Source organism: Miniopterus natalensis, chromosome 5, assembly GCF_054644295.1.
Source record: "Miniopterus natalensis isolate mMinNat1 chromosome 5, mMinNat1.hap1, whole genome shotgun sequence".
NCBI lineage: Eukaryota > Metazoa > Chordata > Mammalia > Chiroptera > Miniopteridae > Miniopterus > Miniopterus natalensis.
The window spans coordinates 84,605,353-84,619,228 of record NC_142085.1 but is presented as its reverse complement, the minus strand read 5'-3'; the positions used below and the strand labels follow the sequence as shown (position 1 = coordinate 84,619,228).

The following is a 13,876-nucleotide window of genomic DNA, read 5'->3' as shown; positions in this document are numbered from 1 at the left end:
CTCTCATCATTTCTTTTCTTTGTAACCAGTGCTTTCCATGGTCTTTCCTTTCTCAAGCAGAACGTCACACATGAAACAGGGAGGACTGCTTCTACCTAAACCTTTCCAAGCGTTTCCTGTTTGGAAACTAACATTATCTTTCTTGGAACATCGTTTAGACTTTTCTAGTCTCTCAAAGATTTCCTTTCAAATTCTGATATGAAATATGGTGTTTGAACTCCCCTTGTCTCCTGAAGCCAGAATTTATGTTCTGAAGAGAAAATAAAGACCACATTCTAGAAAGCACAAGGAAACACTAAAAATAAAACAGTGGAGGAGGCAAACTTGAAAATACAGCATTTAAAGAGAGAATCTGCCGACAGTGTTCTCGACAGCTGAATTCTTGGCCTCCTGGAGCATGCCTGTCCCACCAGAAGCGACGATAGTCTGAAACGTGTGGGAGTAGGAGAGGGAGGAGCACAGTCACTTGACATAATCTTGGAAAGGAGTAAACTTCTAACCATTAGTTAAAAGTGTTGTTTTTTCTCCTTTACTGATGTCACCAAGAAAGACCCTGTTAAAAATATACCATGTCTTTCTTGAGTCTAAATTATTAGATTACTGACCAAAGTTTGGAGACAAGTTCACTAGTCCGATCCCTTGAGATGTTCTGAGCTCGTCTGACAGATGTAAAGTGTCACCAACATTCACCTCAAAATCGTGCCAACTCAACATATGAGATTCTGATGCTTCAGGGCAGGGATTCTGGACACACTCCTTTGAGCAAAGCTGTAAATATGTATATTTTTAATTAGGGCAAATAGATGCTGCTTTCTGGACAAATCTCATCTTTCTCATTGAGACTCCAATCCCTTTGTCTTCTGATGAGCTGAGACTGGTGTTTCAAGCCACACTGATGACAGACAGTCTAACCTTGCCACTAAAAGTATGGTCCATGACCAGCAGTTCTGGCGTCACCTAGGAGCTTGTTAAAACTTTAGAATCTCAGCACCATCCCAGCCCGACTAAATCAGAATCTGCATTTGAACAAGATCTTCGGGTGACGTTTGCCTGTGAGAGTTCGAGAAGACTGGCCTAGAAGCACGTGGGCCTGCGTGGTGTGGAATAGAACTTCTCTTCTTAATTCCATCGCCAATTTACATTTGGGAACAATTGCTTGCTATGTTTCAAGAATCTCCATTTCTCCCTCATCCGTAAAATAAAATAGTTTTCACCTTTTTTGGCAAAGCGCTTGTGAGGGTAGATGAGATGGACTATGAAGCATCTTCTGTAGAGAAGGAAGTTAGCCTCCTATTTTGTGTAAGACTAAAATACACTCTTGAGAGGAAGGATAACAATTGCATTGGAAACACTTGACTGTCTGACAGAATTCATTTATTTTGTATCAGAGGACAAGGGAAGCGGAAATAATGAACTTGGCTTGTGATCCCAGTGGGAGAGAGAACAGTGGTCTTTCCTGCCAGTCTTTTTTCTTGCTCTTTTTACCATCTGGTAGGATAAGAGAAATAATCTAGTGCTTTCTAATATGTAATTATCATTTAGAAGAATGATTACATGAAAATATGAAAGGGAGCTTTTGACAATAGTCCTTTATGGAAGGAGAGCCCCGGGACGGTGCGGGGCTAGTCCTGCGGGCCAGCAGGCTGGGGCTGGTCCTGGAGTAGCAGCTGGGAAAGGGGCGCCTCTGCTTCGGGCTCAGGTGCTCTTCTGCCCTTTGGGCACTTTGTTCCCTACGACTCTTTATCACCTGCTTCCATGATTATCGAGCGCTCGTTTTATGGCTCTGTGGCGACCCAAGCACTAGCAGCAGTAAAAACAATATAAGGTCCTCGGGTAGATCACAGGTATGTCCCCTGGGGATCTGGCAATACATCGTATGTCTCTCGGATTATGACACAAAAGCGCCAATAAGGGTATTTTTACTGACGACTCACAGCCCTATTTGTTATTTTATTGTCCTTACATTTACAGGCTATTCTGGAGTCAGATAATTAGAAGTTAGACACATAGGCTTTCAGTTTAAGGTTTTCTCTAAAAAGAGACGATGGCTGAGAGGTAAGAAGAATGCAATAACGATTTGCTTTCATTTTTTCCCTTCTTTTTCCAGCAGCTTTAACCTTATCTAGCTATTATCTCCAATTTCTAAATGAATCCAAATAGAGAATATTATTTGCTCATATTTTAGGTGAATTCTATATTAACTTCAGTAATTGTATAGGTCCGCTTTACCTATATGCTAATTTTAAAGTTACACACAGACACGCACTCCTCCCCCCACCCCCATATTCTCATTGCTAATGTCCCAAAGTTTAAGCCAGGGAAAGGAATATGTGTGTATGGAAGAGCGATGCCTCTGATATTTTAACATAAGATAATATATATCCATATAAGTGTGTTAAACAATAATATAATTATCAAAAAGACAGTCCCGTTTATTTTTCACTTATGGAATGTACTTTATGTCACGTTACTCTAAGATTCTAGTTATTTTTATCTTTACCAATGGAATATCTGTTGAATTAGACACATAGTCTTAATATAATCATTTTACTCTGACATAATTACAAACTAATGTATGAGTCAAAAGTGATCTTATTTTCTCTCATAAGTTTTAGTGGAATAACTGAACGGCTTGAACAGAGACTTAAAGAAACCATTCTGTTGATCTTCTTTGTCTTTATGCTTGTTTGATTTTCTTCTTGAAGTTTATTAAATATGTATTACTTACTTTAAAAATACTGTGGTATTGAAAGCTATGCATATAGACTTTGTTCAAAGTAAAGTCCCACCTGCCTAGCTATAAAAAAAAATACAGGGTTTGGCAAAAGTAAGTTTACGGTTGTGAGTACATGAAACAGTTTATTCTTGTATTATTATTTATCAATTATTGTATTATTTACCATACGAACAACTGTAAACCTACTTTTGCCCTGTCCTGTATATAAAATTACCATGTTCTTGTGTGTCTAAAAACTGCCAGAGTCCTCAATCTGAATGTCCCCTCTAAGGCTCAGATGAATTTTTATTTAATTGTCTTAATGGCTCAAGTTTAAATGCCAGGTTGTTACCATGCTTAGTATTTCTGTGCAGGTGTCATCAGTTGTCATGATAATCTCAAAGAAGCCTACTTTCTTTACAGCTTTATTGAGATATATTTTACATACCATAAAATTCACACATAAAAACATACAGTTCGGTTTTCAGTATATTCACAGAGTTATTCAACTATCACCACAATCTAATTTGAGAACATTTTTAGCACCACACAAAGAAACCTGTACGCTTTTGCTGTCACTCCCCATTTTCCTTCCCAGGCAACCACTAATCTGTTTTCTGTCTCTGTGGTTTCGCCTAGTCTGGATGTTTATATAAATGGACTCATACAACATGTGGTCTTTTGTCACTGGCTTCTTTTACTTAGCAGAATGTTTTTAAGGTTCTTCCATGTTGTGGCATGGTTAGTACTTCAGTTCTTTTAATTATCAAATAATATTGCATTATATGTATAGGCCACATTGTGTTTATCCATTCATCAGTTGATGAACATTTAGACTGTTTCAACCTTTTGTCTATGTGAATAGTGTTGTTATGAATATTCATGTACAAATTTTATGTTACCGCATTTTTCATTCTCTTGAGTATATATCTAGGAGTGGGATTGCTGGATTGTATGATAACTCTACACTTAGCATTTTGAGGAGCTGCCGAACTGTTTTCTAAAAGCCGTAGCTTCATTTTACATTCCCACCAGCAATGTATAAAGGTTCCGGTTTCTCCATGTCCTCACCCACACTTATTGTTGTCTGCCTTTTTTATTTTAGCCACCCTCATGGATGTGAAGTAGTATCTGATTGTGGTTTTGGTTTGCATTTTTCTGATGGCTAATGACGGTTGAGAATGTTTTCATGTGCTTGACAAAAATCCATCTGTTGATATCTGCACACAGCCAGAGTCAAAAAGCCGAATTATGTTCAAATGTAGTTTTAAATATTTTCACTTTTTTGTTGTTGTTGAGACTGTTTTGGCAAAGAACAAAGGTTTAATGACCAATACGTTAAGTTAGTTGCAAAGTTAGTCCAATGTCTTTGCTCTCCATTTAATGAAAGAGTATTGGGAACACCTATCATGACTTTCTGGCAGTAAATGGAGGAAAACTAATTACTGATTAAAGATTTCTAATCTTACAACAGTAAACTGTAAAGTAAGTGAAATATGCTCGATTTTGATGGTCCTAGATTACTATTGTATGCTTTCCTCTCCCCTTTGCAGAGGCCTATTTTTAGTACCTCCTAATGCCATACTTTGTATATGGTCCTCTATCAAGCTTGTTCTTGGGACAGGAGTGAAATACATAGACTCTAAGGAGTATGTGGTGGAAGAGAAATCTCATTGCATATCTTTCCCAAGATTTATTTTCAAGGAATGAAGGAATAAAGATCTGAAGTTCTTAGTAAGAAATTAAAGCAACATCAAGATAAGAAGATTTTCTTTGAGTAACCTTCTGTATTGTTTGCAGTCCTTTCAGTTGCATGTGACTGAAACCACACCCAAAGTTATCTTAAGGAGGCAGTATGTTGGCTCCCATAAGCTGAGAGAGCTCCAATCGTGTTACTAAGATACATGTCTCAGCTGTGTCCTATAGATTGGCTCCATTTTCATGACTCTTGGTGTAATTCTTGGAATCTTCTAGCTCACATCATCACACCACTCAGTTTAGGAAAATAGATTAATTCCCTGATACCCCCAAACTAAAATTCAGAACAGAGGTCTCTGGCCCCAACTGGCCTGACCTGCAACCCATGCTCATTCCTAAATCAGTGACTGTCCAGCATGATGGAACTGCCATTGGATTGGCCTAGCACATAAGGTCCCCTGGATCTTGGGTAGAGTTGCTTCACTAGAAGCATTTGGGCTGAGGTTGGAAAGGCCTGGTTAGGAATGTGAGTGGAGAAGTCACAAAGAATGGTCATTATTTACTCAAAGCCACAGACCACAGGCAGGTTTCTTCTCTCAAACGGCAGTTCTAGGAAGAACACTAAAAGTCATCTGGGGCAGTGGTTCTTAGGCCTTAGGGTGTGTACTAGTTTGCTAGAGTTTGCCTGTCCATCACTGTATTTTAGAAGCACATAACTCTTTTGGTTTCATAGGTTCACAGATGGAGAGGATTTTTGCCAAAGGATGAATCATTCCTTGGATCTCACCAATACCAGATATAGATGATATTTGGATTAGATTTTGGATTTAGCATTGATGTTGGGATGGGTTAAAACTTTGGAGATGTTGGGAAGATATGAATGTGTTTTGCATGTGAGAAGGACATGAATTTTGGCTGGCTAGATGGTGGACTATTATGGGTTTGATGGTGTTCCTCCAAAATTCCTATGTTGAAGTCCTAAACCCCAGTGCCTCAGAATGGGACCTTATTAGAAATCGAGTAGGTGCAGATGTAATTAAGATGAGGACAGTAGGGTAAGTCCTAATCCAGTATGACTGGTGTCCTTGTAAAAGGGACACATTTGGACTCAGGCATGCGCACAGGGAGAACACCCTGTGAAGATTGGAGTTATGCTGTCAGAAGCCTAGGAACCAAGAGAAGCACCAAGAGAGGCCTAGAACAGGTCCTTCCCTCATACCTTCAAAGGGAACATGGCTCTGGCATAACAAAGTACCAAAAACGGAGTGACTTAGACAACAAAAATGTATTGTCTCATAGTTCTGGAAGCTAGAAGTCTAGATCATAGTGTCAGCAGGGCCTTGTTTTAGGACCACAGTGTCCAATGTTCTCACTTTGATTTTAACTGGGCTTATTGTTATTGCTTTTTTATTTTAATAGAAGAAACAAAAGTAACTGAAGATGATGAAATGGAGAAGCTCTACAAATCGTTAGAGCAAGCCAGTCTATCTCCTCTTGGGGACCGACGACCTTCAACCAAAAAGGAGTTGAGAAAGTCCTTTGTGAGGCGGTGTAAAAATCCATCCATCAATGAGAAACTCCACAAAATCAGAACCTTGAATAGCACATTAAAGGTACAAAATTTCATATTGTGGATGAACTCTATGGATGTGGGGTAAAGAATGACTGGTTCTGCAGAGATTCATGCGAGCCACTGTGTGTTTGTGTGGGTGGAAAGTGGCGCAGTATAAGCCAATCGAGTCTCTATGGGGCGAAATGACCCTTGGTGTTCTTCAATCACTAGAACATTCACAGGGTAACCAATCTACTTTTATAGCTAGGCCTTGATTTTTACATTCACTCTAATATAAAATTTCAAATGTTAAGCTGCTAGGAGGCAAGGACCACACGTCATTTTTGTGTATGTACCCTTTTACCTAACACAATAAATATTGATGAGAACTTAAGATAGTTGACTAGTGAGAATAAACAGTAATATTAATAAGATCTTGGGATTTCACCTGATTTATCAAAAAGCGCCATTGTTCTGTGCTACAGACAGAAGAAATTTTCTAGATTTTAAATGCAGTAAAGGCTCTCAGCTGTAGCCTCTGCAGCCAAGATATGCCATGAAAGCTGAGCAGTAGGAAATACATACTTCATGGTACTAGACCAGCAGATGTTTTCATAATGGGAATGAGGGACAGTGTACAGGATGTACTGAAGCTATTTTCAGGGCCTCCTGTAACTAAATGGTTCCTTATAGCCAAAGCATTGTGCTTTCACATTTAGATTATAGCACAAACAGGAGGAGGCCAGGGTACTTTGTCAAACAGTCCTGAATTAGCAAAGGATTTATAGATTCTGAAAAGTCTTAATAGATCCTACAGTTTAATTCTGGTTTGTACATGTCCTTTTGCATCAAGATTTTTGAGTCTCTTTCCAGGAAGAAATATCAGCAAAGGACAAGGCTACAGAGAGATGGCTGAGTGGCTCTTAGTCAGATGTCCCAATTAGTCAATAGAAGACCTCAGCACCCTATAAGGATGCAAAAATGAGGCTGAAAAATAAAAGGAAAAGGGGCATTTTAATTAAACAAATAAAATTCAAACACAGAGAAATTCCCTAACATTTGTTGATGTAAAACATCACTAGCCCTCATTTCAGAGGCAAATATGTTATATTTCATAGTGTGGACAGAGTAGGTAAATGCTTGGTTATTTGATATAATATGCCATTGTATGTTGGGATTTTACTATCTTATTTGTGATAAGTGCTATAAATGAATACATTTTCCATTGAACAAATATTGCCTGAATCTTACTATGTACCAGACACTATTCTAGGGCACTGGGACCATTGAATGGACCCCACTGGACAATGGAAACAGAGAGGAAAGCAGTTAGAATGCAGTGTGCTAAGTGTCATAGTTGATATGAGCGTGGGGCGCTGTGGTAGTTCAGAGGAGGACAGTGGCTACCTCTCTGAGGCTGTTAGTGACAGTGCTGACAACTGACCAATGAGTAAGAGTTGAAGAGTATCCGGATGAGAAGGAACTGTGTTTAGGGAGGAGGAACTGCCTGGGTAAATGTATGTCAGTGGATAATGTTCTAGTGCATGCTGGGAGAGATAGGAAAGAGGCTAAGGAGGGGAGAGACCGTGCAGGCCACTCCAGAAGGAGAAAGGCTGTGTTCTTGCCTTTCATAGAACAGCAGTCTTAGGACTCTAGACCATCACAAGACCATGCCTGGCCTGGCCACTGAGAGGAAGGGTTTGGACAAAGAATTCAAAGGTTTTAGCAGCCCATGCAGTTCTCTGTGACCTCCTGCTCTCCATGCAATGTTGCCGTGGAATTGATTAATTCAGCTTTTTCTTTTCTCCCCGTGCATTAGGTATCTATTGCTAGGTAACACAATATCTCAACACTTAGCAACCACAAACAATAAACACTTATTTCACCATGTCTGTGGGTCAGGAATCTGGGCATTGGTTGCTGAGGTGCTTCCCCCTGATGGGCCTGTGATCCAGGCATCAGCTGGGGCTGCATCCACTCCCCCGCTGGGGCAGCAAGTACATCCAGGCTCTCTCATGAGGTTGTTGGCAGAATTCAGTTCCTCACAGGTTGCTGGACTGAGGGTCTCAGTTGTTCACTGTCTGTTGGTGGGAAGTCACACAGTTTCTTGCCCTGGAGCTCTTTCGTAGGGCAGTTTCCAAAATGAAAACCAGCTTCCCTGAGAGCAAGTAAGACAAGAAGAGTGAGTGGGCAAGATGGATCGTATCCAGTGTCAATCATGACATCACATTACATTTACAGTATTTACAGTATTTTGTTCATTAGAAGCCAGTCGCCAGGTCAGGCTGGATTCACAGAGGGGATTATACAGGGAGCAAGGAACATAGGGGGCCATGCCAGGGGTTATGACACCCAGCTGGAGAACTGCTCTCTCTCTACATTCCCAGAAGGGAGCCCTTCCCACAGATCCCTTAGGCCTCACAGAAGTGTGATGCTGGGGCTATGAAATGTCATCCATATCATGCAGTCCTGTAGCCTCATCAGGAGGGAGGAAGACATGATTATGTGGAATTTGAACTTGGTGGGGAAAAAAAGCACATCAAACTATTTATTGGAGAAAGATAATTTGGTACATGTGTATTTATTCATGTCAGTAGGCTATAAGGATTATTTGAACTATCTTTAATTAATTAATTTTTTAATGGAATATATTAAAGTGACGTTGGTTAATAGTTATACATGTTTCAGGTGTACAATTCTAATATTAATATACCATCTGTATATTGTATTGTGTGTTCACCACTCTAAGTCAGGTTTCCTTCCATCACCATTTATCCCCCCTTTACTGTCTTCTGCCTTCCCCCTCCCCTGTTTCTCTCTGGTAATCACCACACTGTTATCTGTCTATGAGTTTGTTTGTTTTCTTAATCCCTTCACCTCTTTTACCCAACCCTCTCCCCTCTCCCCTCCCCTCTGACAGCTGTGAGTCTGTTCTCTGTATCTATGAATCTGTTTCAGTTTTGTTAGTTTATTTTGTTCATTGGAGTCCACATATAAGTGGAATCACATGGTACTTGTCTTTCTCTGACTGGCTTTAAAATTCAAAGCAGTCAGGATGGTGGCTGTCTTTGAGGAGGAGGGAAGGGTATGATGGGAGGGCCACAAGTACAGCCTCTGAGATGCTGCGTAAGGGCCTCCTTTTTTGACCTTGGTGGTGGTTACAGAGACAGATCCACTTTTTGGTAATTCATCAAGCACAAGCCTTATTATATGTGAGCTATTCTCTGTATATGTTACATTGCAATACCAATATTTAGTTAAAAAAAACACTTCAAAGCTGGAGTGTGGACAAGCAGACACAATAGTTTCATGCAGAAACAAGGAAACTGTATTAACAATAATGTTTACGTTAGTGATAGGCACTTTCCATAAATAAAGAAAGGTCCCTGCACTGGGATGTATGGGAACAAATGCTCTTTGTGGAAGTTCCTCAAGGGTGCTGAGCGGACTCTCATGTCATGCTCTGATATAGACCCTTCGGATTTCTGCTAGCTCACCATCCACTGAGCTTTGGCTGCATCGACCTTTGTTTTATAATGAATGACCACTGGAATGATTAATGGTTGAAAGTTTCTCTCAGGCTTCCCTGGCCTATGTCAAGAGGAACTAACCCTTCTTTCCCCCAGTTGCTCTCATAGAACAATTCCAGTGTGTAGGTCTTGAATCAAGCCATCTACTGCATATTTGGAGTGAAAGATGGAATTACAGCATCTGTCTTTCACAGCATCTGTATTTCACAGTATTTTTTGGAATACCTACCAAGCCCAGCCTGCAAGGCTGAAGTTGTAAAAGTTGTCCAAGGTGTCGGGTGAGCCTCCTGTACCACAGGGAGAGCAGGGCGGTGCCTGACGCTGCTGAGTCCAGGGTGCTGGGTCTAGGAGGGAGCTCAGTTTTTGTTGTTTCATTAATTTCCTTCCTCTGAATTCTTGTCTACAATATTTTCTTCTTTCCATAAAAGAACTAACACAGACTTGAATCAAATGGTAAAAAATATGAATTGTTTAGAACTCTAAAACATGTGTAGTATAACTCATAATTGAAGAGACCCTTTCCTATAATTTTTAACCAGATTTAGAGGAGTGATTAGTTCATTTTTGCCTTTAAAAAATTAATTTTCTAAATTTTGTTTATCTGCAAAGATCTTACTTAGTTTTTCAGTAAAATGTTAGGATGTCTCTCTGAGCAGATGTCAAATTTCTTTAGAGCAAACGTAAAAATCCTTAAGTAAATTCACACAAATAGCACTGTGGTGATAGAGGATGAAAGCTCATTATTTTTTTGAAAATACTGGTTTTTGAAGCATAAATGTTCTCAAAAATGCAGAGAGAAGACAGAAAACTCTCTTGACCTTGCTCAACTTCCTACCAGATCCTTCACTTGCATAAAATAAATGGTGACAATTCTAGAATCCCTAAAACTATGTTTAAATGTCTGTATAGATAGACAGATATAGATGTATAATATACATTTATAACATATAACATGTGATATATTATATATATAATATGTATAAAAACATTTTTGTTTGTTTATGGAGAGGATTTCCTCAGGCTCCAAATATGATTCATGATGCAAATGAAGTTAAAAAGCAAATGGATAAGTAGTTTATTCATTCATTTCTTATTTCATACATTAATTTTTTTCCAACAAGTATTTAGTGAGTGTCCGCCATGTGTCGGTCATTCTTTCAGGTACTTGGGGACATAGCTGTGGGCATATCACACCAAATTGCCTGCCTTCATGAAGCTTATATTTAGGTAGAGGGAGAAATGAGCAAACAAAGTAAGTAATTTTATAGCGCACAGAGAAGATAGATTTGATAGAGAAGAGAAGGGGGGTAAGGAATGCTGAGGGGTTGGTTGTGAATTAGGATAGGCATGAAAAGCCTTCGAAAGCTGGAATTTGAGAAAAATCTGAAAAAGGGAAAGGGAGTGAGCCTTGAGTCTATCTGAGGTAGAATGTTCCAGGCAAAAAGAACAAACAAAAAGAATGTTCCATGCAGATGCCTTGGGGTGGGCTTGAGAAAGAGCAGGGAGGCCGGTGTGGCTGGGGCGCAGTGAGGCCTGGGGGCGGCGGCCGGGCAGACGGCTGCAGGGACCCTGCGGAGCGCCCGGGATCATTGCAGACGCCTTGGCTTCTGCTTGGAGTGAGCTAGGAAGCCTGTGGAAGGTTCTCAAAGGAGGTGTGCGGTGGCTTCACATACTCTGAAGATAGAACGTCAGGGTTTTCTGGTGGGTTGGGAGTGAGGAAAGGAGCCAGGGGTGACTCCAGTGTTTGACTCGAGCAACTGGAAAGGTCGAATGCCGTCCAGTGTTCTGCGGAACAGGCCTCAGCGTGCACCAGGAGTTGGGGTGGTGGAGAGGGCACGCAGAGCAACAGAAACTTAGTTTGGGACATTTTGGACATGTTATATTTGAGACGCCTATTGGATATGTAGATGGAGCTTCTGAAGAGGAAGTTTAGACGAACAGGTATGGAATTCAAGGGAGAGGAAAGGCTGGCGGGTAAATTTGTGACCCTCAGTGTAACGGGAGAGTGGGAGGGATCCCACGAGATTTCTGCCAGCGTGAACGTAGACGGAGCAGAGAGGAGGCTGGAGGCCGGAGGCTGGAGGCGGGGGCCCTGGCGCCTCTGGCGGAGGAGACTGGGAATAAAGTGGCCGTTCTGGAATGAGCAAAGTCAGGAGAATGTGTCGCAAAAGCGACAGGATGGAAGCATTCAAGGAGTAGCCAACAGTTTACAAATAGGTTGAAAATGAATAATCAGTTATGCATTTGGCAACATGAAGGTCCTCGATGGCCTTAAGAAGAGCAGTTTTGGTAGAATGGTTGGGGCAAAAGCCTGGTGGGAGCGGGCCTGAAAGAATGGGCACAGGGACAATGGAGACAATGAGGAAAGTGGAACATTGGCCGGAACGGGGGTCGAGGCCAGGAGAGGGCCTTTAAGACGGGAGCCGTTGCAGGGTGCAGGCTCGCCGGCGAGAATGAGACGGGTACCGCAAAGGGGGAGATGGGCCTTTGCCAGGGGCGTAGGTGTTCCGTCCGAATGAGCGGAGGGGAGGCAGCGATACATCTGTGCAGATGCAGGTAGTGGGCATTAAGAATTTGGGAGCAACGTTTTTCTCGTTTCTCTTTCCTAAAAAAAATAGCACAAGGTCATCAGCGGCAGGGAGGATGGGGTCAAGGTTTAGAGTAGAGACGAGAAGTTTTTGTTGAATAGTCATTTGGGAGAGCGAGAGAGGAAAGGGTTGAGAAAATACGATGACTGGGCGATAGCGAAGGTCCACGTCGGGGCAGCGGTCCTGAATCTGCCCTGTAAGCAGCGAGCGCGGCTGTAATGCTTAGCTGCTCACAGGCCGCCCTGGGGGTGGGCAGAGAGGGTGGCTCATCCGTGTACATGGACTGAATGTTACCTGGCAGTTGGCATCGTGTTACGTGTAAAGAACACGGGTGCATGCGCTGCGTTTACCGTCACCTTCCTTACGAAGCTTTAGAATAGGTGGTGTGACTTGAGATAAAATTGTTAGAAACGAGTGATCCTTTTTGAATGTGGAAGCTGTTGCATCTTATTTTTACATCACTGCTTGACTACAGAAAACTTCCCTGACCTGGGCCTGACACTTTGGAAATGTGTGTCATTGCTTACAGAAGAGGCGGGGTGAATAATGTGAATAGATTCTACACTCTGTTCGCACCGGTGCAATACACACTGTTTTCATGAAAGGTTCGTAGTCTGAATAAAAAATGGCCCATAGAGTTATTCTGCATGTATTAATTAAATAATGTGTGTGATTAATTAAAAGTTAAGATAATAAAAACCAAAAAGCTATATTTTGTATTGTCTTATATCTTAGAGAAAGTACCATTTTTCATTTTACTTGGTGAAGTTTGGGCTGTCAGTGAAATGATTATATAGTTACAGTTATGAGTTTTGGGAGGAAAAGTGGTCACAGACAGAAATATCACTATGGTGTGGAAAATGGGTCGATCAGAGGAGAGTCACATAGGAGACCTTGGCTGCAGGTCTGGTTCTTCCATGGGGCCGGGTTCTTAATTCCTTGGTGGCTAGCACACGTGAACGGACTTCCTGCCATATATCTTAGGATTGTCGTAGGGGTTTGAATATTAATGGTAAAACGCATTGATAATTTCGATGACCGTGTATGTGCATTCATTTGTAAAAGGCTGAAAGTGGCTTATTGAAACTGAGATACTCACTACAATCCCCGCCCCACTTTTTTTCTACTTGTACAGTGTAAAGAACATGACCTGGCCATGATTAACCAGTTGCTGGATGATCCAAAGCTGACAGCCAGAAAATACAGGGAGTGGAAGGTCATGAACACCATGCTGATTCAGGACATCTATCAGCAGCAGCAGGACCCCTCGTCTGCCCCTGAAGGCACCGCCTAGGGACTCGAGAAACCACCTTCCTTGGCTCTGTTGAAAATTCTATTGGAGAATAAGCCAGAATTCTCCCTCTCCTTCCCCCAAGCAGCTCTTTAAGATGTTGCAAGAACCTACATTTTTCCTTAAAAGGAAAACAGGCCGGTTCCTCAAGTATCAGCTCCCTGTAAGGCGCAGTCTGGGCGAGACCAGCACCCACAGCAGCAGGACTCCTTCCAGGCGTGTCCCCGTGAAGACCGGAGAGACGGAGTCCAGTTGAGCGGCCCGTGTGTTCCTGCGCAGCCCCCAGTTATGCCAGGCTCTGGGCGGAGTGTGAGCACTCTATCTTCCGTTCCTGGCTCTCGAGAATTATAGCATTCTGTGGACAAAAGATCACTTTTTACCAGTTTTCCCAAGGAGAGTGTACATATTCTACTGGGTTGGGTAGCTGAGCTCTCCAAGTTATTTTGTTGACTGAAGGAATGTTTTCTGTAGCAGCAGCTGGAACAGGACAAATATTTTTAT

The 13,876-nt window shown here is 41.6% G+C and overlaps 1 protein-coding gene across 1 annotated transcript in view; it reads left to right on the top strand.

Annotated features, from left to right (window-relative positions):
• Positions 1–13,492, top strand: part of IPCEF1 (interaction protein for cytohesin exchange factors 1) — a 55,303-nt gene extending 41,811 nt beyond the window's left edge. The window contains exons 9-10 of the mRNA XM_087817784.1: positions 5,834–6,027; positions 13,220–13,492. Of these exons, the coding sequence (XP_087673910.1) occupies positions 5,834–6,027; positions 13,220–13,378 (353 nt within the window). The 3' untranslated portion in view covers positions 13,379–13,492. The remainder of the gene's footprint in view (positions 1–5,833; positions 6,028–13,219) is intronic.
• The last annotated feature ends 384 nt before the right edge of the window (positions 13,493–13,876 follow it).